The sequence below is a fragment of the Choloepus didactylus genome, chromosome 6 (genome assembly GCF_015220235.1).
Source record: "Choloepus didactylus isolate mChoDid1 chromosome 6, mChoDid1.pri, whole genome shotgun sequence".
In the NCBI taxonomy this organism is placed as follows: domain Eukaryota; kingdom Metazoa; phylum Chordata; class Mammalia; order Pilosa; family Megalonychidae; genus Choloepus; species Choloepus didactylus.
In genome coordinates this window covers 132784694-132808135 of record NC_051312.1, presented here as the reverse complement: position 1 = coordinate 132808135, position 23442 = coordinate 132784694, and the positions used below count along the sequence as shown (strand labels likewise).

Sequence of the window (23442 nt, the reverse complement as noted above, 5' to 3'; positions counted from 1 at the left end):
ATTTTCAAATGAATTTTCTTTCAGGAGGCTTTTCAGCCTTTACGCAATGAGATTTCAACCGGGGTGCCCGGTGCTCACCTGAAACCCAGCTTAGGTTCAAGCTAGGACTCCCACTAAAATGAATGTTCACTTCTCATCTCAACCTGCTCTTCTTTCAGTATGCACCTCCCCTCACCCATGAAAGGAGCAATCGTCTACCTAGTTGCCCCAAACCTGGGAATCATCTGAATTGCTTCCTCTCCTTCACCTCCCTATCCAGTTGGTCACCTGTAAATCTACTGCCCTGATATCTCTTAATTATATACTGTTCTATCACTCTTATTGCAACACCTTATTCAGGCCTTTATCATCTCTCACTTGGATTACTGAACAGTCTCTGTCTTTTGTCTTCTGCCCTCCAGAGGGAACCTTCCATCATGTAACCCTTTGGGGATGGCGTACACAAGGCCCCCATACCTGGTCTTGGCCTCCTTACCTCACTAGCCTCATCTCCTGCTGTTCTGAGCCACTAGAGGCAGTTGCCTGAGTTCCAATTTTGGTTCCACCCTTACTTTGTGATGATGGACAAGTCACTTAATCTCCCCAAATCTCAGTTTCTTAATCAGTTGAATGAATGAATTCAATCACTCCATCTTCTATGCATTAGGCACTGTGCCACACATCATGGAGGACATAGGCGTGAATTAGACAAAGTCTGCACTCAAAGAGCTCTCAGACATGTCAAATGATCATTCTATAGCACGGGAATATGCAAGGTGTTATGTGATTCGGGTGGAATGAGTCTGTCTCCGGAGCAGGGGAGGGATAAGGGCATAAGAGAGCATTTGGAATGACATTTGAGCTGTGCAGTGGGGACTACTGTTAACCCTCCCAAATCCATTCTTTTGTTCTTCCTGAGTATTAGAGCCCTGTTTTAATGGGTCATGCAGTCACCCAGAGTAAAATCCATATATCCCAGGCTCCTTTTGGCTCAGCACAGCCATGTGACTCAGTTCTAGCCAATGGGATGTCATTAGAAGTGGAAAGAGCAATTTCTGGGATGTGTCTTTAAAGGAAGGAGGCATGCCCCTTTCCTTCCTTTCCTTCTTCCTACTGGCCGGGAGGTGGACTTGACAGCTGGAGACAGCCATGGACATGAGTCTGTTGTGGAGGATGTTAGTGCAACAAGTCAGGAGGATCCCTGGTTGGCTTATGTTTACATGAGAGAGAAACTTCCATGTTGTTTAAGCTACTTACTCTCTCCCTTTTTTAGTCACTTGTAGATGCAGTTAATACTAATTAATGCAAACTGTGTCTGGAAAAAATGAATATAAGTTCACCAGGGGACAAGCTATTCTGACAGAGGGAATAGCATGCACTAGAGTTCAGGAGCCTGAAAGAGGTGTGCTCAGGGAATGTCAGGGGTTTTATGTGGCAGGAAATGAGACTGGAAATGGATTGGGTTGAGCCACAGCAGAAGATGGATTGAATACACAGAATGGAGGAAGAGAGACCCATTAGGAGGCTGTGAGTGCAATCAAGGTGAAAGAAAACTGGGGCTGTAATAGTGAAAATGGAAGAGAGGAGACCCATATGAGAAACATTTAGGAGCAAGAATCAGGAGTTCATGGAGGTGCATTTTTAAGTATATGGGGTGGGCATGACATCATAGAGCTGGGCTTTTTGGTTTTCCTTTCTCAAAGGCTCCATGGGTAGAGTTTAGCTTTTCCCCATGGGGTGAATCCAACTCTTGCTCCAGTTCCTTGTGCCCAGAATCCCTGGCCCAGATACCATCTCATCTTTACCACACCTGGCTCCCCCTGCTTGTTCCAGGGACCTTACATGAAGGGGGTGGGGGGAAGGTCTTTCACCCTACAAATGCTGGCTCTTCGCAGCCTTTCCGAGTGGCCTGTGGTGGAGCTGCCAAGGGCTGCTCAGGTTCTGGCCGGCAGCCAGACACTGTCCCTATTTGGCTGGGGCACAGTAACTCTGGGCAGTTGAGTAAGAGCGGGGCCCTCAGCAGACAAACAGGTTGCTTTCTATTGGTTGGTCAACGAGCAGGTCAGTGGGAAGGGTGAAGGCCATGGGGTTTGGAGGAAAACTGGGTGAGGAGTTCAGAACCATCCTAATAAAATTTCCAGGAAGTGTTTCTCTACTGAGGCAGCCCCCTGAAGCTAGGGTTCTCAGTAACCCTCTGTGTGCCCAGAAAAGGGCAGGAGGAGAGCACTGGGTGGCAGTTGAGGTCATCCTTCTTTGAACCTCCACGTGGTATTTACTCAGCACAACTGCTGCCAGAGGCCAGGCCCCTGGAGTATAAAGGGGAATGTCTTCTCTCTATGCCCAGAACTGAGCAGGTGAGCAGCAGGGCAGAGGGAGGGGGTTGTGAGTCCTAAGTGTGGGGGTGGGGGGTTGCAGCGGGCCTGGGCAGACAGCTAGGGGTGGGAACTAAGAAGCAAGGGCAGCTCTTGGAGCACTTTGGCGGAGTTGTTTCTTCTGCTCGATACGCCTCAGTTTTCCCAACCATGCAGTGGGAATCAGGAAGCTAGGTGAGCAAGTGAGTGGTCCAGAAGTGGCTTAGGGAGCTGCTCGTGGGTTCTGGAGTGGGTGGTGGTGGAGAACTTTCACAAAGTGGCTTGACCTTCACACACAACACCATGTGACTGAGGTGAGAAAGGAGCAGTTCCCTTCCCCAACCCCCACATCCGAGGAAGACACCCCTTTCTTCTCAGCCCCACTCACCTGGGTCAGTCTTCTTGAGTCTCAACAGCTCTGGGCTCCCTACACCCCAGGGAAGGGTTAACGGAGTTTGGGGCAGGTCTACCTTAAGCAGGGGCCCCTGAAAGATGTCCCTTCCTCTGCTCCTTCATTCCAACCAGGCCTCCATTCACCTTCCTTCTCAGAGGAATGATGGCGAGCTCTGCTGCCTGGCTGACATGGGTCCTGGCCCTCCTCTCAGGTGCGTTTCCAACCCTGACTTCAATATGGGGGCATGAGTGGAGGCTGGAAGGGGGGCCCTCCACCCTGGGGGAGGAGAACCCAGCCCCTAACCACCCTTACCGCCCTCCACAGTGTTTTCGATGGCCCAGGCACAGAAGAGCTTCTGGGACTACTTCAGCCAGAGCAGCAGTGACAAAGGCAGGGTGGAGGGGATCCAGCAACAGAAGCTGGCGCGGGAACCCGCGTGAGTGACCAGGGCAAGGGTGCGGGTGAAGAGAGGAAACGGCTGGGCCCGGGGATGTTGCTCTGCCTCTGATTCCTCAACCCTGGTGGTCCTCACTGGGACTAGGAACCGAGCCCTTCAGGCTCTGCCCTCATATCCTGGCAGGCCGGAGCTCTTCAGCGCCCTCTGCCCTCAGCCCGCCCCGCCCCCCTCCCGCTTCGAACTCTATATGCCTGCCTCCCATTGCCCACTGAGGGGCGGTACCCGGGATCCGCAGAGAGGACCCCCCCCCCCCGCGGCCCCCAGAATGAAGGCATTGTGTGAGTGGAGGGGCGTCTGTGCTTCCTTGGACAGTATTGTAGGTCAAGATTTGCGTGTGCGACATGATTGTGCTTGGTTAGTGAGGTTGTGCAGTTGGCCCAGAGTGGGGACTTAGAGCTCCTGGCTCTGGGGCCGTTGCCCTACGTCCTTGTTCTCCCAGAGGCTCAGTGGGCGCTGTTTCTGGGGCAAAGGAGCTGATGACGGTCATGGAGGCTAGCAGTCTGACGGCCCGGATGTCTGTCCCCTCCCCCAGGAGCCTGAAAGGCAGCCTTGAGCAAGACTTCAGCAATATGGACAAATTCCTGGAAAAGCTGAGTCCTCTGAGTGGACAGGGGAGGGAGCCTCCGCAGTTCCCAAAGGACCCGGTGGAGCTGTGGAAGCAGCTGCAGGAGGAGTTGGAGGAGGTGAGGGCGCGTCTGGATCCATATGTGGCAGAGGTGCACGAGCGCATTGGCTGGAACCTGGAGGGCTTGCGGCAACAGCTGAAACCCTACACAGAGGAGCTGATGGAGCAGGTGGCCCTGCGCGTACAGGAGCTGCAGCAGCAGTTGCGCGTGGTCGGGGAGGACACCAAGGCCCAGGTGCTGGGGGGCGTGAACGAGGCGCGGGGCCTGCTGCAGGAACTGCAGAGCCGGGTGGCGCACCACACCGGCCGCGTCAAGGCGCTCTTCCACCCTTACGCCGAGCGCCTGGTGACCGGCATCGGGCACCACGTGCAGGAGCTGCACCGCAGAGTAGCTCCCCACACCACGGCCAGCCCCTCGCGCCTCAGCCGCTGCGTGCAGATCCTCTCGCGCAAGCTCACGCTCAAGGCTAAGGCCCTCCACACGCGTATCCAGCAAAATCTGGACCAGCTGCGCGACGAGCTCAGCGCCTTTGTCCGCACTGAGGCCGACCGGGCCGAGGAGGGGGCCGGGCCGGATCCCCAGACGCTCTCCGAGGAGGTGCGCCAGAGGCTCCAGACTTTCCGTCACAACACCTTTCTGCAGATCGCCGCTTTCACCAGCGCCATCGACAAGGAGACACAGGAGATTCAGCAGCAGCTGGCACCGCCCCCGCCGGGCCCCAGTGCCTTTGTCCCGAAGTTCCACCAAGCAGACAGCGGCAAGGCTCTGAGTGAACTTCAGGCCCGCCTTGACGACCTATGGGAAGACATCAGCTATAGCCTCCATGAACAGGGCCAAGGCCATCTGGGGGAGTCCTGAGAGCCTACTTGCCCAGGCCTATACTCCGGTTCTCCACCTGGGGAGCCCAAGACCTGAGCCCCTTGCCAGGCTCAGTCCTTGACAGTGGCCTGTTAGGCAGAGGGTGGAGGGCCCTTCAGACAAGGCCTGGGTCCCTGGCATATGCAGCCTCCTGTGGTGCCCCATCCAGATGCATTACACTCTCCAGGCTTTGCAAACCCCGCTTCCCGTGCTCATTTGGGAATCCTCATGAGTTGCTGCATTCAAGGCTGGTGGGAGTGGGGAAGGGAGACAGGCTCTTTGTGTGGGTGATTATTATCTGCAAGCCTGATGCCATGGTGCTGGAAGACTATGCCACTTCATTTTGGGCCTTGGTTCCTGTCAACACTCACTTCTGGTCACTTCCTGGCCATTACTCCAGCTCGTCCATAGAGAGGAGCTCTTGTGTACCCCCAGATGCTATGACAGTCTCTGCTGGGGAAAGAAAAGAAGGGAGAAAGGAGGGAAATATGATGGGGAGAGTGTCTGAGGATGTATGTAAATACATCCTGGCTGGCTCTGATGCTGGTGGGTAGGAATGGTGAGGGTTGTGGTGCAAAGTGCAGAGTCTGTATTTCCTTACAGACCCGAACAGGTCACTGACTGAGCCTCCAAACAGAGCAGGTGGGTGGGGGGGCACCTCAGACCCCCTGAGGAGCAGAATGTGTGGTCTCCCCACCCCTAACCCCTCGCTCCTGACTCCCAGGCTGAAGAGTGGACTTCTGATTCAAGTGAAATAGATGCTTTTGTTGGAAGCTTGTTTGCCTGGTGTGTCTCTCATTTGGGCCACGCATGAAAGCAGTGGCCTCACCACTATCCCCAACGTACACCCATCACCCACTCCAGTCCCTTGCTGCTCTTTGTCCTTGACCCCTTCCCAGTCTAGGCCTGCCAGAAGGACCTGGCTCTGGTTGGGTTCTGCTTCAAGACCCTCTGGCTAGAGGCAGCCATCTGTCCCAGGTGAGGGATGGAGTGGCCTTGAGTTAAGATCCTGCCTCTGCACCTGCATTGTCTAGCAGCCTGCTTACTGGATAGTGTGTGTGAGGGCCAGGCTGTCCCTGGGGGACCTGAGACTCCTGAGGTGGCTGTCTCCTTTTTTGCTGCTGTTCCAGACTTCGAATAGCTTCTTTTTTATGACTGACCCCTTCTTCCGACCCCCCCCCCCAACCTTTAAACTTCCCCTCATTTATATGCCTGTTCAGGGGAACCAAAGGCTTCTCATAGATCCTCCTGGGAACACTGGAAATGCTGTGAGGTGGGAGGGAAGAGAAAAGAGTCCCAGACAGCCCCAGCCTCTTTCCCTTTAGGGTGTCCTGTTTAGCACCCTGCCCTCCCTGCTCAGCCTATCCTGCGCAGGGTTCTCACCACAACCCCTAGACCCTCTTAGCACAGAGCCCACAGGTATCTGTGCTCATCTGCTTGCACGCTGGACATCTTCCCTGACAAACTTTCAGGAACAGCCTTGGTATGTAGGCCCAGCAGAGGGAGAGGAGGCATGGGAAAGGAATGTTAACAGAAATGGAGAGTTTTTGTTGTTGCTGGTGGTGGTTAGGAAACTGGGAGGGGTGAGTCAGCTGGGGTCGGAGGTGGTGGGGATGGAAGGGTGGGAATAAAAATGAGGACTATTTGAGGCTGGAATTTGGGGAGGTACCTATGAAGGGATATGTGAGACTGAAAGACAGAAATAGGGGGTGGTAAAAACAGAAAGGAACAGAGGGACTGAGGAACTGAGAGAAGGGAAGAAGGTGAGGGAGCGGAGAGGGGCCTCTAGAGACGAAGTAGCGTTTGGCCTAATAGTAGAACGAAGCAAGTCCAGGTCCGGGCGCACCTCCTCAGGGATACCAAGGGACAAGCCAAGCCCCTGACGTCAAAGCTCTTGCAGACGGACTTACGGAACCCTGTCAGGGGGAAGCTATTGCGAGGGCGCAAACAACTGCCCTGGGGATAAGAGGACCTCCTGGGGAAGTGACGCCTGAACAGTGATGGAGGCAATGCCTGAATCAGTCTGGCTACGGAAATCGGGGCGGTGCAACCCTGGAAGCTTTTTCCCAGGCCCCCAGAGCCCGCGTTCGCTTTAAGAGAGGGCGGGGCCGCAACTGGCGGAAGTGCCGGAGAAAGGGGGTGGGGCGAAGAGAGGGGCGGAAGCCGGAAGCCAAGCCCTCGGCTGCGCGTGGCGGTGGTGCTGGTGGCGGCGGTGGTGGCGATGTCGGCCACCGGGGCTGTGAAGCCGGGCCCTCCGGGGGTTGCCGCCGCCCCCTTGCCCACCCCGGCCCGAGCTCCCGCTCCGAGAGACTTGTTCCGGCCCATCAGCGCCGAGGACGAGGAACAGCAGCCCACCGAGATCGAGTCACTCTGCATGAACTGTTACCGCAACGTGAGTCGGAGGCGCGGCCGCGGGCTCTGAGAGGGTTGGCCGTGGGCGGGGAGAAGGCCGGGGTTGGTGACCTCGCCAGGTGGGCTCAGTCAGGGACCAAGAGGCGTGCCCGGGGGTCATTTAGGGTGGGGAATGGGGGTTTCATCGATTTCTTCTTTGCTGGTTTCTGCTTCCCCAGGGCATGACTCGCCTCCTGCTCACCAAGATTCCCTTCTTCAGAGAGATAATTGTGAGCTCGTTTTCTTGCGAACACTGTGGCTGGAACAACACAGAGATTCAGTCGGCAGGCAGGATCCAGGACCAGGGAGTGCGCTACACTTTGACCGTCAGGGCTCAGGAGGTGAGAAGAGCTCAGAGCAGGTACCCCAGTATCTTAGAGGGATTCTGGGGACTAGAGTCAGGGCTCTGGCCCAGGTGATGGGATTTCGAATAAATCCCCCTTTGTGTCCAAGCCTCCGTTTCCTTTTTTGTACCGTCATCAACACAGGTGAGATAAGATTTGTAAATTCTGTCAGAGCTAATAAAGGAGCAGTAGTTGTTATGAATAGTATTTTCACCATCTGGGTAGCCTGGCTCACACCACTACCTGGACTTTTCAGCAGGAGTTTTCTGGACTCCCTGGAGTGGAGAGCTGGCCTCTGATGGATGGGGGGCAGTACGGTTATTAACTGAGGAGAGCTGTACTGTGACCTCTCTGCACTAAAAGTTTTCCTTTCTGCCCAGGACATGAACAGAGAAGTGGTGAAGACTGACTCTGCCACCACAAGGATTCCTGAGCTGGATTTTGAAATTCCTGCTTTTAGCCAGAAGGGAGGTAAGGTTAGGGTCAGGGTATTTGGGCTGTTCACACCTAACTGGAATCTTACCCCTTTTCCTGCAAAACCCCTGGTGCCAGGTTTAGTAGCTTGTGTATGGGTTTGGCCATGTAATCTTTGTGAACTTGATTGGTTTAACGTGAGTCAAAAGCTTAGGCAAAACAGCCAGAAATTGTAGGTCATGATAGTAAAACCAGGATATGCTCATTACAGAACTGTAGCATCACTTTTAATTAGAGCTGAATGAAACCTTGTTTCTGGCCTCCTCATTTTATGTGTGAGGAAATTAAGGCCCAGAAAGTTCAACTGAATTGTCCTGGTCATATAGGGACTTGACAGGAGAACTGAGACTCATTTGTCCTTTGCTCTTGTTCACAAGCTCTGACCACTGTTGAAGGATTGATCAGCCGTGCTATCTCTGGCTTGGAGCAGGACCAACCCACACGAAGGGTGAGCTGGGTTTTCTGATTGCAGCAGCCTAAGAAATAATTTTTTATATATGTCTGGAGTGTTCAGCTTCTCGTGTAGCTGAACTGTCTTTGACTGAACATCTGAGAACTTGTTGGGGAAATATATGGCGATACTGTAGCTGCCAGGATGTTACATTTGTCTTAAGCCAGTATAACAGCATGGCTGAAGGGCTTTGGGTTATAGAGGTTTCCCAAGTATTCCATTGTATCTTGTATTTACTATGACAAAAATAAGGTATTAAAATTGTGTATTTTGTCGTCTATCTCCTCAAATGGTGGGAGATTCCTCTGAGAGGACTGTGGTTTATTTACTCTTGTATCCCTAATCTGGCACAAGTAACTGGACTAAATGATGAATGAAAGGGAAAATGACTCACCTGGCACTACACCCATAAACTCCCAACTTGTTTACTACATCTCATTGTGAAGTGTGTATCACTGTGTTCCCGCTTAACACCAACTCAGGGCTGGTGGTGACTTCCTGGTGGAAGTGACATGAGCATAAAGAGTGGGGTTTAAAAGGGTGGGGTCATGAGGTATATCACCAGAGCTGATATTTTATTTCCATTAATGGCAGGCAAAGGAAGAAACCATAGCTGAAAGAATTGATGAGTTCATCACCAGACTGAAGGAGCTAAAGCAAGTGGCCTCTCCTTTCACTCTGGTGAGTACTAAGGGTCTATTATTCCCCTCATTTTTGGGGAGAGACCATTAAGATTGTCTGAGTAAGAATAAAACAAGAAGTTGGTGCTTTGAAAAAAATCAATAAAATTGACAAACCTTTTGTTAGACTGACAAAAAAAAAATCTGGAGGGATGCAAATAACTAAAGTCAAAAAGAAAAATGCTGATATCACAACTAACCTTACAGGAAATAAAAATTATAAAAGAGTATTTTGTACAATTGTATATCAGTAAACTAGATAATGTAGAAGAAATGAAAAAAATCCTAGAAATATATCAATTACCCAAATTGACTCAAGAAGAAATAGGAAACATCAACAAATTTATAAGAAGTACAGAAATTGAATGAATAATCAAAAACTTTCTAGCAAACAAAAGTCCAGGTTCAGATGGCTTCATCGTGAATTCTACCAAACATTTAAAGAAGAATTAATACCATTTCTTCTCAAACTCTACCAAAGAATTGAAGAGGAGGGAATACTTCCTAATTCGTTATATGAGGACAGTATTATTCTAATACCAAAGCCCAGTAAAGATATCACAAGAAAAGAAAATTACAGACCGATTTCCCTTATGAATATAGATGCAAAAATCTTTAACAAAATACTAGTAAACTAAATGCAACACATATTGAAAAGATTATACACCATGGCCAAATGCAAGAGTGGTTTAACATATGAAAATCAATCAGTGTAATATACTTCATAAATAGAATGAAGGAAAAAACCCATATGATTATCTCAATAGATGCAGAAAAGGCATTCAACAGCATCCAGTACCCTTGATAAAAACACTCAGAAAACTAGGAAAAGATAAACATAATAAAGGCCATTTATGAGAAACCCATGACTTGTTATACTCAATGGTAAAAGACTTAAAGCTTTCCCCCTAAAATCCAGAATGAGATAAGGATGCCCACTTTCACCACTTCTGTTCAGTATTGTACTAGAAGTTTTTGCCACAGCAGTTAGGCAAGAAAAATAAATAAAAGGTATCCAAATTGCTATTATATATTAAAAAAAAAAAGTATCCAAATTGGAAAGGAAGAAATCACACTATTTCTGTTTGCAGATGATATATAGAAAATCCAAAGGAATCCACAAGAAAACTATTAGAGCTAATAAATTGAATTCAACAAAGTGGAAGGGTACAAGATCAACACATAGAAAACAACTGTGTTCTTACACACTAGCAATGAATAATCTTATGAGGAAACTAACAGTTACATTTATAATAGCATCTAAAAGAATAAAATGCCTAGGAATAAATTTAAGGATACAAAAGACTTGTATACTGAAAACTATAAAACATTGCTGAAAGAAACTGAAGAAGATCTAAATAAATGGCAAGACTTCCGATGTTCATGGACTGGAAGAGTTAACATTGTTAACATGTCAATATAACCCAAAGCAATATGCAAATTCAATGCAGTCCCTATTAAAATTCCAGCAGTCTTTTTTGCAGAAATGGAAAGCCAATCTTCAAATTCATATGGAACTGCAAGGGGCCCTGAATAGCCAAAACAATCTTGAAAAAGAATAGGGTTATAGGACCCCCATTTCCTAATTTCAAATTGATATTACACAGTAACAGTGATAGGCACAAAGATGGACAAATAGATAACTGGAACAGAATTGAAAGTCCAGAAATAGACCCACACATCCATGGCCAACTGATTTTTGACAAAGGTGTTAAGTACATTCAGTGGGAAAGAATAGTCTCTTTAACAGGTGTTGGGAAAACTGGATATCCACATGCAGTAGAATGACCCCTACCTTATACCATATACAAAACTCAACTCAAAATGGATCAAGAACCTAAATACAAGTGCTAAAACTATAAAATTCTGAAACAATAACATAGGGGCAAATCTTCATGACTTGGGATTTGGCAATGGATTCTTAGATATGATGCCAAAAACACAAGCAACAATAGAAACAATAGGTAAAGTTGATTTCACCAAAATTAAAAACTTGTACATCAAAGGAAATTATTAAGAAAGTGAAAATGCAACCTACAGAATGGGAAAAAGTTTCAAACTATATACCGGATGAGAGTTTAATATCCAGAATATATAGGGAACTGCTATAACTCAGCAACAAAAAGAGAACCTAATTAAAAAATGGGCAAAGTACTTGAAAAGACATTTCTCCAAAGAAGATACACAAATGGCCAATAAATGAAAAGATGCTCAATATCATTAGCAATTAGGGAAATGCAAACGAAAACCACAATGAGATACTATTTTACACCTACAAAGATGGCTGTTATTAAAAATACAGAAAATAAGTGTTGGAGAGGATGTGGAGAAATTGGAATTCAAGTGCATTGTTGGTGGGAATATAAAATGATGCAGCCATTACGAAAAGCAATATGGAGCTTCCTCAGAAGGTTAATAGAACTACCATATGACCCAGCAATCCCACTTCTTGGTATATATATACCCAAAGAGAATGAAAATAAGGATGCAAACAGATACTTGTACACCAATGTTGATAGGAGCATTATTTACAAAGCCAAAAGCTGGAAACAACATGTCCATCAGCAAATGACTAGATAAACAAAATGTGATGCATACATAAATGGGATATTATTTGGCCATAAGAAAAAATGGAAGTTATGAGACATGTGTCAGCAGTTGGACAACCTTAAAACATTATATTCAGTGAAATATGCAAGACATAGAAGGACAAAAATTATATGCTATCACTTACAGGAGATGACTAGAAATAACAAATTTGCAGGGATAGAATTAGATTAAAGGATATATGGTGGGGAGGGAAAGGAGGAATGTTTGTAAAAATTCTTTAAAAATATGTTTTTAGACTTGAAGAGTCTATTACAGGCTCTGTTTTATAATGTTATATAACTACAAGGATAAATCGACACATAGTCTATTGTGCTGGGATGGTCTAACCCTCCTGTCTTAGTAAATATGTTAAGCAGGCAAAAAAAAGAAAAAATCTGGGAGTTTTCCACTGTGGTGTCTGATTGGTCTGATGTTAGGTGCTGCAATTATTCTCTCCTTACTCATTTGTTAGATCATTGATGATCCCTCAGGGAACAGCTTTGTGGAAAACCCTCATGCTCCTGGAAAAGATGATGCACTGGTGATTGCACACTATAATCGGACTCCACAGCAGGAAGAGGCGCTGGGGCTCCAGGTAAGTGGATATAAGAAGTCATAGAAATGCTCTGGAATTATCTTGCATCCTGGATTGCTTGGAGTCAGTGGAAACTTCTTTTGCTACTGATGCCCTGTGTACTCTATCTCAGAATATTTGTGCCCCTCATCTAGCTCATGTCATAGACTTAAACTTTATGTGAAAGGATGGCAGTGGCTGTGATGCTGTCTTGAGCTCTGTTCCTTTGATGGGCTTTGCTTTCTACCTTCTCTGTCAAACCCATGAGGTGTCACCCGACATAAAGCCAGAGCATTTTCTCCCACACCAGGGCAGGACATTGGAGAGGGTAAGGTATATTTGCTGACTTGTTGTTTTCATCTCTGCTATTTTAGGCAGAGACATCAGAAGAGAAGCCAGAAGAGGAAGATCTCAGGAATGAAGTGAGTTATATCAGACTTTGTTGAGGAAGAAGCAGAAGTAGACTGATAGTGCTCAGTGTCTCTCTTCCTCACCTCCAACATGGGGGACCAGCATATTTTGGAATGTCTTTAGCCTGAGCATCCTACCTGGGAGGGCTTACCCTGTGTCCAATATTGTGTTCCAGGTGTTACAGTTCAACACAAACTGCCCAGAATGCACTGCTCCGGCCCAGACCAACATGAAGCTAGTCCGTATCTTTTGTCAGGCACTTGGGCTGCTCCCAATCTGACTTGGGCATGAAGATTATATTCAGACGAGAGAGTACCCCTTCAAAGAAAGCCATTTTCTGTTCTGAGTGATGAGGGAGGAGGTTTAAGACTGTGTACCCTGGCTTTTGGGTTCAAAGGGAAAATTAGGCCATGTTCTTGAGGCTCCTGCACAGAGGTTTGTGAATAGAGCTCACCATGGTTTGGAATGTTGGCTCTTCTGGAGGAATGCCTGTTTTAAGCTGCTTTTGTGATGTATTTCCTCACAGTTCTGGGACCAGCAGCTATTGGTTTGGGATTTGGATTTGTTCTTCCACAGAGGGTGGTCTTGCGCTCCTGGAAGCAGATTTCCTTAACTCCATCTTTCAGAAATCCCCCACTTTAAGGAAGTTATCATCATGGCCACCAACTGTGAGAACTGTGGGCACCGGACCAATGAGGTGGGTGGGCCCCATCATTTGGGAAGATGACTAGCTTGAGGGTAAACCCCTTCTAAATTTATCCTATATAAACCTATTGCTTTGGGATGGAGGGGGGTTGGGTATTTCTCTTGGGTTTAGTGTAGCGTGAAGAGCCCTTGAAGGAACTGGGGATTAGCCTAGCGAAGAAAGGGTAGAGGCATTATAATTTAAGAGTTAAATTCAAGGTCAGTCAGTTATATGGAAGAGAGAGAAGGATTTTGGCCCCATTTGCAGAGTGTTGAAAGCTCAGGGAGGCAGATTTTGACTCCATAATAAATAACTTTCTAATAGCTAGAGCTATCTGAAAGTAGAATTGCCTGCCTTGGAGGGTTGCAAATTCCCTTTCCTTGAGCATATTTAAGCATAAATTGGTTAACTTCTAAAACCCAAATATTATAGAGGGATCCACACATTGGATGTAGAGGATGTAAGGGCTGGACTAAACCCTGAAAGTACCTTTTGACCCCAGAGTCAGATTTTTTTTTTTTTTTTAAGGTAAATTCAGAGTTTCTTGGCAATTTGGGGTAATTTTTGGCAGGCTGCTGGTGCTGAGTACTCTGTTCCTGGCCACCTCTTGGTGTTTTGGGTTCAGGTAACTGCTGCCACTGTTGATTTAGAAGGCTCTGTTCTTGGTAGCCCTTAGTGGGCCTGACTGGAGGTCTGGGCCTACCATCCAAGATCTCACTGGCATTAGATGAGCATTGGTGTCTTCTTTCTGGGCAGGTGAAATCTGGAGGAGCAGTGGAGCCCTTGGGCACCAGGATCACCCTTCACATCACAGATCCCTCTGATATGACCAGAGACCTCCTCAAGGTACCAACCTGCTTGTGAAAGTGACTTTCCTCCCCACATTCCTATCTCTATCTAGAGGCAGTTGCCTTTCTTTTTAAAATAGTGTCATGGGGACATAAGGCGCCTCCTTACTTCCCTGGGTTTGAGGATCCCTGAGCAGGTTTAACCTATGGTTGGAATTGCTTATTCAGAAGGTGATCCATAAGCTTGTTCTGATGACTTCATAGCTTTTTGACTTCCAGTAACTCTTAACTGGGCCCTCTTGTCTTACATCTAATGACAGGATATCTGACAGCTAGGAGCTGTGATTCACAGTCTCCATTTATTCACTTGGTTCCATTTCTGTGGTTCGGATGGACAGAAGTGAGCCTGTAGCTTTAACTGGGAAGTCAGAAAACTGGGGTAGCTGATTTTGTCCCCAAACTGTCACTGGTAGTATTAATTGGGCCAAGGCCTCTGGTTAGCTTTCTTTGCCCCAGATTGAAAGTTTAATTTGACCTCTCATCTCCCAGTCTGAGACGTGTAGTGTGGAAATCCCAGAGCTTGAATTTGAACTGGGAATGGCTGTCCTCGGGGGCAAGTTCACCACACTAGAGGGGCTGCTGAAAGACATCCGGGAGCTGGTGAGTCCCTGAGTGTGGTGTTCAGCTTCTTTCATCAGTACTGCTGGGGGAGAGGGGTGGGAAGTCCTCAAACAACTTGTTTGGTGCTGAGGGATAACTGGGGACTTCTTTGACTTAAAGCTGATTCAAGATACTTAAATATCATTTTGGATTCTGAAGATAATGGGAAATTTTTAATGAAAATTGGGACTGTGTTGTGATTTTGTGATTTTGGGTAAATCACAAAATATTCTAAAATGAGGGGATGAGAGTCCTTCCAGCACCTGAAACTCCCCAACATAAAGACATGTATGTGTTGACTCAGCCCATTTATTTATCCTCTTGGTGAATCATTTTATTTAATCACTTCTACGCTGTCTTTGTAAACTGTATTTTTTCTTTGCATTTCTTGTTCAAAATAGGATTAGAGATCAAATTGCAATTTTATAGCTTTGTTTCACATTGCCAGTTGTAGAACTGGCAGATTGATCCATAGACTTATAGGAGTGGCTGCCTGGTCAAAAAGGTGGTGTGGGATAAATGGAGATCAGGCTTGCCTGACCGCGTACCTCATTGCCACCCCCTGCCAGGCTTACAGTCAAGCTTAACAACCACAGAGCTAGAATTCTAGCAATTTAGATGTCATTTATTTCAGGTGACCAAGAACCCTTTCACACTGGGTGACAGTTCCAATCCTGGCCAGACAGAGAAACTGCAGGAGTTTAGCTGGAAGTTGGACCAGGTGAGAGAATTGGCTACCACTGGTGGTCACGGGGCTACAGTGAACAGAGGCTTCCTACTTATGATTTCTTCTCACATTTTAAACCTCTTGTTACCATCATATTGGGATTCTTCTGGTGTCTGATAGCCCATGTCATCATCTTTCTTGATTTACTCCTTTATTTTGGGGGGAGCATCTTCTGCTTTAGCTTCTTGAGAAAGAATGCATGGGAAATAAAATTTGGGGGAACTTTCATGTCTGAAAATTTCTTTTTTTCTACCCTCACAATTGGATTGTTTGTTTGCTAGAAGTATAATTCTAGGTTAGGAAATAATTTTTTATCAGAATTTTGAAGACATTGCTCTAATATCTTCCAGGTTCTAGTGTGGCCATTGAAAAGTCTGAAACCATTCTGATTCCTGATCTTTTGCACATGACCTATTCTTGTGATGTTATCTTTTGTCCCCTTTGACGTGAAATTTTATGATGTGCCTTGGTGTGCGTCAGTTTTCAACTACTGTGTTAAGCACTTGCTGGATCCTTTCAATCTGGAAATTCATGTGGTTCAGTTATAGGAGGTTTTCTTGACTTACTTTACTGAAGATTGTTTATCTGTTTACACTAACATATTTTTTTTCCAAGAGCTTTTTTTGGTCTTTGAATACACCCCCTCCCTCCTTTCAAATAGCATCCTTTTGTTTTGTGGGTGCTGTAACTTCTCACTTCTTCAGGATATTGATGTAAGTAGTTTCTTTGGAGTTTTCTTCTTGCAAAGTTTCCATTTCCTCTAAGTTGTTTTTTTTTCTTGTTATATTTTCTCTTTTTCAATTTTAGAGGCTTTGTCAGATACCTGCTAATCATTGATTGCTTAGAAGTAGAGGACTAAAAACCTGAGTCAGGGTGAGTCTTGTTGACATTGGGCTTTACTGTAGGATAGTTTAACTCAGCCATTTTGTTTTGGGAACCCTCAGTTGCAGAATCGTTAGGTCTTTCTTCTTGGGTTGGTTAGATTCCTATTAGTGAGTGTTCCATTTCCTGCTCTGTAGGGTAAAGGCTAGGCTGGCTGTGTTCTGAGAGCTGAGTGTGGGAAGAGGGCTGGCATGTGTTTATATGTCTGTTATATATAGTGTAGATTCACTTACCCCCCTTGTTTTCAATTTCTTTCCCTCCAGCTTCATCTGTGCTAATGTCCCCCAGTCCATAGAGTGCTGTGGTGACCTCTTCAGAGAAGCTTTCAGTCTTCTGCTGGGGTTGGGGAAGGGCATTTGTTGGCCTATGTGGAGTGGAAAACAGATTGGGGATGTCAAATTTCTTCTTGAATAGCTTTCAAACAGTCCTTTCCACTCTGCTTCCAAAGGTACCTAATTCCACCAATTCTTAAGACTTTTGGTGATTCTGCAATGTAAATTGGGTTGGTTCTTGTCTGGCAGAATTGTCCCTTCCTTCCAGGAGCTATATGAAATTTACACATTATATTTTCTTTCCTTTAGATCATCGAGGGTAGCATGAAGGCCCACTTCATTATGGATGATCCGGCGGGAAACAGCTACTTGCAGGTATCGTAAACCTTCCCTGATGTTTCATGGGGATATACTTTATGACCTTCCTTGAATAGGTATCATTTCCTCAGAAAATGAAATACTTGATTTTAAATGGCCTACGCTTATCAAGGAACCTCTTAGAAGAAGTTGGAACATAAGGGAGTAAGGGGGAAGGTGGGAGGGAAGGTCATGTGTATCAAGAAGGATAAAAGGCTATTCTTAGGCTCCTTTCTTCCTGTAGCGCAGCTCTTGTCCCCAGCTCTAAGTCCAGCTCTTAGCCTTTCATTCTGCAGCTCTGGTTGTGGAGTGAGGAGAAACGGTTACTTAAAATAGAGGCCAAAAGACAGGAAAACTGAAAGGCTCTAAGCTGACTGGGATGTGTCCTGGTGATTGAAAAAAATTTGCATTTATTGAACAGTTATTAGGGTCAGGCAAAACTGTTCTAAGTTCTCTCCATGATTAAGACCATTGCCACACTCTTCAGAAGGAGCAGTTAGAAAGATTTTTAGGCAGAGTGTTCCCTAATTCTGCCTGGGGCTGGGCTCTCCCACTCCTAGCACATGTGGGCTCTGTTGCTGCCCACTAATTCAACCTAGCCATGGAGAATTGAGGGAAAAGGAAAAAATACTCATTAATTTCTTGGGAAAGTGGGAGTTGGAAGCCACCTAGAAGTAGGGGGACAGAACAGGCATTGATTGTCTGCCCTTGGTTTTGCAGAATGTGTATGCGCCTGAAGATGATCCTGAGATGAAGGTGGAGCATTATAAGCGCACATTCGATCAAAACGAGGAGCTTGGGCTCAATGACATGAAGACAGAAGGCTATGAGACAGGCCTGGCCCCACAGCGGTAACAGCGGGCGGCATGGGCCAGCCCCCAGTGCTGTTCACACCGCAGGGTTATTTAGTGCTATTGTAGTAAGGCTGGAGTGTCCTCCCCACCAGGCCGTGGCCACAGTGGGTAGAATGCCTAATCTGAGCCAGAGATCTAGGCACATGTTGTAAACAGTTTGTGATGCAAGTGCAAGCTTGTTGTGTTACTTGACCTTATTCTGGAGGTTTTGAATTGGTCTGTGAAGAAACCTGGAGATGAACCAGGTCATTACCACTTTTTTTCCCATCAAGTCTTTATCCTCCCTCCATATAATACTCAACTCTAGGGTTGGAATCCTGAAGTTTTTCCCAGCTTGACCCAAGGAAATGGAGAAGGTGGAATATAGCCACAACTGGAGTTTGGGAGTTGGTTTTGGGTATACAAAATACTGACTTTTGGCAGGTGAAGAGTCTTCTGTGGGGAGGGAGTCCAGCACAGGTGAAGACATTATCATTAAAAGATGGCTTTCACATAGCACTGGTCTGTGTATTCTGTCCTTGTTTGATGTTCTGCTGTTAGAATTCAGCTTCCTGAGAAAATTTTCTCTCATGTGGCCATTGTAATTTGGGGATTGGAGCTGGTATTTCATTCATTCCTTCCTTCAACAGATGTTTTAGTGCCTGCTCTGTGCCAGGCACACCACAGAACAGTGAACAAAATAAACAAATCTCTGCCTTTCTGGAGCTTAAACTCTAGTTGGGGGAAAACTGACAATGAGCAGACAAGTAAAGCAGTATGTCAGACGGTGATTAGTGTTATGGAGAAATGTAAAGCAGAGAAGGGGTATGGGGTAGTGCCAGGGGAGGGCAGGGGTGGTCAGGGAAGATCTCAACCAGAAGGTGATAATTTGACATTTAGGCAAAACTGAGAAGGAGGTAAGGGAGTCAGCCATGTAGATAGTTGGGGAAAGAGATGTCCAGGCAGAGGGAACTGCCAACGCAATAGCAGTGTGGCAGGAGAATGTTAGAACCAGGGAGGATACTTGAGATCATCACCAGGTTCAACCAAAGAAGGAAGGGGCTATCTACAGCTGTGTGGGAAGTTAATGCCTTGGTCAGCACTTGGCAGTCCAGGATTCTGGACTCCCCAGCCAGTGCTCTTTGTACTTATGCCTGCTGCCTCCTGTTGACTCCAGGCAGTGTCACAAATAGTAACTCTTGCAGTGCTGGCTGCTGGGTATTTGCTCAGTAAAGACCTGATACTTGAGATGCTATCTCAAACCTTATGCTTTGTGCAGCAAACTTAACTCTGAAGACTTGCCTAGTGTTAAATGGCTTAGCAATCACACATATACTCTCAGGCTCTATCAAACGATTCTCAAATGACACAAGTGATTTTCTATTTAGAAAATATTCTATTTTTCTCTATTTCTGTGTATTTGACAGTGGACCATCTTTTCTCTAAACCCTTCCCTTGGCTCCTATGATACTTGTATCCCTGGTTTTCCTTTCACTTTGATCATACATTATCTAGTATCTCTGCTTCCTCCCTCTTAAATGTATTTGTTCCCCAAAGTTCTGTTTTTAGAGACTTTCTTATTACTTTCATGTGGAACTGACTCCCATACCTTTATCTAATTTCTGAAAGTAAGGGTTAGAGGAAGATTTTTTTAAAAAAGAATTTGGAAACTCTAAAGCCACAATACCTTGATGAGGTCCCCATATGCAAGTATTCTACCTTAAGAGATAGTCTATAGATGTGTTCAAACTGACTTGTGAATCTGACCTTACCAGATAACTTCTGTGTTTTATCTTTTGGTGTCTTGAATGAATTTTCCTATGGGGACGGGTGTGCTCTGTGAAGATGAAACCTGGTGTCAGGTTAATATCCCATTGTGAAGAAAAAAATGGCATTCTGGTTTATTCAGTCTCTTGTGAGTTTCATTTGGCAAACTCCCACACTCAAACCAGTTACTGGGAAATGATAACCTGAGTTTCTGAACCTTCAGAACTGAGGACCAAGTGCCAGAGTGGAGTAATGCAGCTCAGATACTCCCTGCTCTTTGACAGGGTCAGGGACTCGCAGCCTTTAGGTTTCACATCTTACTCTTCAGGTTCATTTCATATAGCCTATTGGGATGGAATCCTACATCCATTTATTTGCATCTTGCCCTAAAGCCCCTAGCATATGGCATACAGGTTGATTAATAAATATCTGTTATATGATAATTCTTGGCAGATGCTTGCAAATCCAACATCCTGGGTAATATATGGAGGTAACAAAGTATGGGAAGGGTCCTGCTGTAAGGCCAGGGGAGGTGAGACAAACTGCCAGCCTAAGAAAACAGAGATTCAATATCACAGCCACAAGAGCAAAATTTAAATTTCAGAGGCTTGTTTGCAAAGGCACTCCTCCTACTTCACCATATTTCAAACATGTTAAATGTTGCCATATTTTGTCATTGAATGTATAGATCCAATATAGGTAAGTATTGAATGTTTATCTGTGTTATGATGAGGTAAGTGTTGGGAATAAGTATAAAGGACAACTGACTTTGCTAATGGAAAGCTTTAATGGTGGTTTCAGTCAGATTTGGTATAACATTATCAGTAGCGTTCCTTCTTTGTACATCAGTGGTATGTCACTTGCCTATTGCACACTACTGGGAATGGTGCTTAAATTTAGGGCAATGTACGTGACTGTTTAAGACTACTTGGCTTTATTCTTTAAAAAAAAATTTTTTTTTTGCACACTTCTCCTGCTCTTTACAGGAAAATGACAGTATTTTCAGTGTGAAGGACAGATAGCCAATGTGCTTATTCTGTGAGTTTACTTCAGAGTACAGAAAGCCTTTTAGTTTTGGCAAATCTGTTGTTTCAGTTTCCTGTCTATAAAATGGGGATAATGATGGCACCCACTTTGTAGGGTTTTTGTGAGGATTAAGTGAGTTAATAATTGTAAAATGCTTTCTATGTGTATTTTTTCTCACTAATTTTCACAAAAACTCTAAAGTATCTCTGTTTCTGCTTTAAATCCTTACTGGGAAAAACCTACAAAATAAACAAAACGGTGTTTTGTTTTGCTTTTGGCGAGCAAACAGCCTCAGAGAGGTTAGGCAACTTCCAGAAGGAAGCAGAACTTATAAGAGGCAGATTTCAAACCCAGGCCAGTTGGCCCCTGAACTCTGAATATTTTTATCTCAAGTCTGTAATTACTATATTTGCTTTATTAGATGCAACTGCAGAGAAAGGGCAAAACTCAGACCATGACACTGGGGTGTCAATTCATTTGATCCTGCTTGACTTAAGCCCTGTGAGGGAGACAGGTTGGGACACACCTGAGCATAGGTCTTGTCAGGCTATGGTTGGGGACTGGGGAGAATGGGTAGCAGTGGAACTGAAGAAGCCAAGAATGGGCAGGAGGTGGATTGACAGGGCCTCAGAGGACTACACTGGCAACGTTCACTGGAGCAGAACTGCACCCTTCCAGATGCCTATTGACATCAAGTAGGGCTGTGGAGTTTGGTTTGAGAGACAACAAATTGGCCTAGAAGCCAATCAGGGCTGCATATGTGGGACCTGTGTGGATTCCAACTAATGAAGCCTTAGTTTCTCAATCCAGTGTCCCCTTCTCAGAAGCTCTCAGAGACCTGGCCTGCTTTCCTTTCCAGACCTTTACTGTGATTGTTCAGTAAAGCCAGGAGTTAAAAGTTCATTTTTCAGAGCAGTCATCTCCAGACCTGTTTTGTTTTCACTCCTATAAAGAATTTTTTGAATATATCCTAATGTGTGTATTTATTTATAAAGTATAACAATGCCTATTTGACAATATACTTGAAGACAGTGACAAAAAATTAGCTTACATATGAGATAAAACGGAAGATAAAAAGATCTTAAGATTTTTCAAAAAGTTTGGATTACCTCTTCCACCCCATTTTACTAACCTCTGCTTCCAAGAGCTATGTGGCTTATGTTTGAGTCTTGCTTTGCTGCTATCTAGCTGTGTGATGTTGGGCAACTTCCTTAACCTCTCCAAGCTTTGGTTTCCTCATCTGTAAAATAAGAATAATAATTTTTAAAACTATTTAAGAATATATTGTGAGGTTAAATGAGGTAATTCAAGTAAAATGCAATACCCCCATCCATGTTTGCGGTGTTTCCCCCCATGACATGAGTATTAGAATTCAATCTCCTTGAATTCTTTTGCTCTGTTTAAAATAGGCCCAGCTTCTTTTCATTGGAAATTTTTTACACAATATCCCTCAAGAGACAGCTCAAAGCTATCAATATTAAATGTGGGGAAGTTACACATGGGAAATTTTAGAAACCTACACATACTTCATGCTAATTACATTGGATTTGGAGTTCCTGACTTCCTCTCTTGAATGGTACCTGAGAGCCTATTAGAACAGGTTTCCCCTTATTTAGAGATATTTATACTAATAAAAATAACTAACATTTATAACTATACCAGAGGTTATTGTAAGCACTTGTCCATAACATCTCAATCCTCACAACCATCCTGAGTTAAGTAGCATTATTAACCCCATTTTTGTTACATAACTTGCCCAAGGCCGTAGGGCTAGTTAGTTACAGAATCAGGATTCAGTCTTAGACACTGCAACTCCGGCGTCTGTGTTCTTAACTACTACACTGATCTTCTGAAGCTGCTGGGGGCAAGCAATCTTTTTGGGTCGTCGTTGTACCTCACGGCTAGCACTTCCTGCATAGTTTGCTGAATGAACAGATGGATGGACGAAGACAAGAAACATGATTGCGCCTTCACAGGGATGTCGAGTGCGCCCGGCGGTGTGCACGTCCCGCCTCTTGTTAGTCTGCAACTGCGTCACCTGTCACCCCGGGCAGTTCCAACACTCTCTGCCACTTCCGGTTCTGGCCACACCTCTTCAAGTCAAGGCCGTCCGTTTTGCGTTTAATAATTTTGTCCCCAGCGCCGAGCCGTCTCTTCGCCCTCGCCGCTGCCATGGCGGCAGCTCCGCCGCTCTCCAAGGCCGAGTATCTGAAGCGCTACTTGTCGGGGGCAAATGCCGGCGTCGACGGGGACCCTGAATCCAGTCGCAAGCGCCGCAAAAAGCGGCCGAAGACTGGCGGGGGTGGGGTCAAAGGGTGAGTTGGTAGTGGTGGGGGCGGGCACTGGGGCGGTTCCCGGACCCCGCACCTTTCACAACTCCGCCCTCGGCTGCCTAACTCTTCCTTCTGTCGGTCCCCGGCCAGGATCGCTCCTCTAGACTTGCTTGTCCAACTCCTGCCCACAGTCGGGCCCGACTCTGACAGTCCGGGGCTCTGGCTTACTGTTGCTGTCCGGCTTTACCACTCGCACGCCTGAGTAGTACCCTCGATGTGTTAAAGCTCGGCTTTAACTTTCATCACTCTTTTCCCGCCTTTGTAACGTCTTCTCCCTTAGTGGATGAGTATTGGGCCCCGAGAACGATGATGGTGCCAATTCCGAGCCTCTGTGCTTGACATTTTAAGGTCCAGAACCTGCCTTTGGGGTTCTGGAAACCCAAAGACTGGTCCTGAGTCGGAGACCCTTGGCACTTCCTTTAGTCTTAATAATGCTGCTAACGATAACAACTAACATTTAAACTGTCCTTACCATGTGCCAACACTTTACACGTATATGAACTTACTGGACTTCACAACACTACCAGGAAGCA

General features: G+C 45.9%; 3 protein-coding genes and 1 long non-coding RNA gene across 8 annotated transcripts in view; 3 read left to right on the top strand and 1 right to left on the bottom strand.

Annotated features, from left to right (window-relative positions):
* Positions 1–2183: 2183 nt before the first annotated feature.
* Positions 2184–5438, top strand: APOA5 (apolipoprotein A5). 3 transcript variants are annotated; one of them, XM_037841813.1, is made up of 4 exons: positions 2184–2333; positions 2856–2935; positions 3049–3160; positions 3714–5438. In XM_037841813.1, the coding sequence occupies exons 2-4, from the start codon at positions 2884–2886 to the stop codon at positions 4663–4665; spliced, it is 1116 nt and encodes a 371-aa protein (XP_037697741.1). In that variant the 5' UTR covers positions 2184–2333; positions 2856–2883; the 3' UTR covers positions 4666–5438. The 3 variants fall into 3 exon arrangements, with proteins under 3 accessions (XP_037697741.1, XP_037697740.1, XP_037697742.1); XM_037841812.1 differs by lacking the exon at positions 2184–2333 and adding an exon at positions 2387–2525; XM_037841814.1 differs by lacking the exon at positions 2184–2333 and adding an exon at positions 2443–2525 and having other exon boundaries at positions 2880–2935.
* Positions 5439–6817: 1379 nt separating this feature from the next.
* On the top strand, positions 6818–18299 carry ZPR1 (ZPR1 zinc finger). The gene is made up of 14 exons (XM_037841537.1): positions 6818–7057; positions 7236–7397; positions 7781–7871; positions 8252–8322; positions 8920–9006; positions 12067–12189; positions 12543–12590; positions 12755–12821; positions 13206–13276; positions 14021–14110; positions 14602–14712; positions 15347–15433; positions 16903–16968; positions 17671–18299. The coding sequence occupies exons 1-14, from the start codon at positions 6887–6889 to the stop codon at positions 17803–17805; spliced, it is 1380 nt and encodes a 459-aa protein (XP_037697465.1). The 5' UTR covers positions 6818–6886; the 3' UTR covers positions 17806–18299.
* Positions 16556–22818, bottom strand: LOC119538536. Its single transcript, XR_005217570.1, has 3 exons — positions 22471–22818; positions 21709–21816; positions 16556–16685 (listed from the first exon to the last, which is right to left on the bottom strand). It is a non-coding gene; the product is annotated as an uncharacterized LOC119538536 (long non-coding RNA).
* BUD13 (BUD13 homolog) overlaps positions 22718–23442 on the top strand; it is a 35236-nt gene continuing 34511 nt past the window's right edge. For 2 of the 3 annotated variants that reach the window (XM_037841534.1, XM_037841533.1), the window contains exon 1: positions 22718–22891. In XM_037841534.1, the coding sequence (XP_037697462.1) occupies positions 22749–22891 (143 nt within the window). In that variant the 5' untranslated portion in view covers positions 22718–22748. The remainder of the gene's footprint in view (positions 22892–23442) is intronic. The other variant, XM_037841536.1, reaches the window with a different exon arrangement.

Coding starts and splice junctions, on each gene's coding strand:
- APOA5 (XM_037841813.1), top strand. CDS start 2,884: ATGATGGCGAGCTCTGCTGCCTGGCTGACATGGGTCCTGGCCCTCCTC. Junction 2,936..3,048: donor GGTCCTGGCCCTCCTCTCAG/GTGCGTTTCCAA, acceptor CGCCCTCCACAG/TGTTTTCGATGGCCCAGGCA. Junction 3,161..3,713: donor AAGCTGGCGCGGGAACCCGC/GTGAGTGACCAG, acceptor CCCCTCCCCCAG/GAGCCTGAAAGGCAGCCTTG.
- ZPR1 (XM_037841537.1), top strand. CDS start 6,887: ATGTCGGCCACCGGGGCTGTGAAGCCGGGCCCTCCGGGGGTTGCCGCC. Junction 7,872..8,251: donor TGCTTTTAGCCAGAAGGGAG/GTAAGGTTAGGG, acceptor CTTGTTCACAAG/CTCTGACCACTGTTGAAGGA. Junction 12,822..13,205: donor GACCAACATGAAGCTAGTCC/GTATCTTTTGTC, acceptor TCCATCTTTCAG/AAATCCCCCACTTTAAGGAA.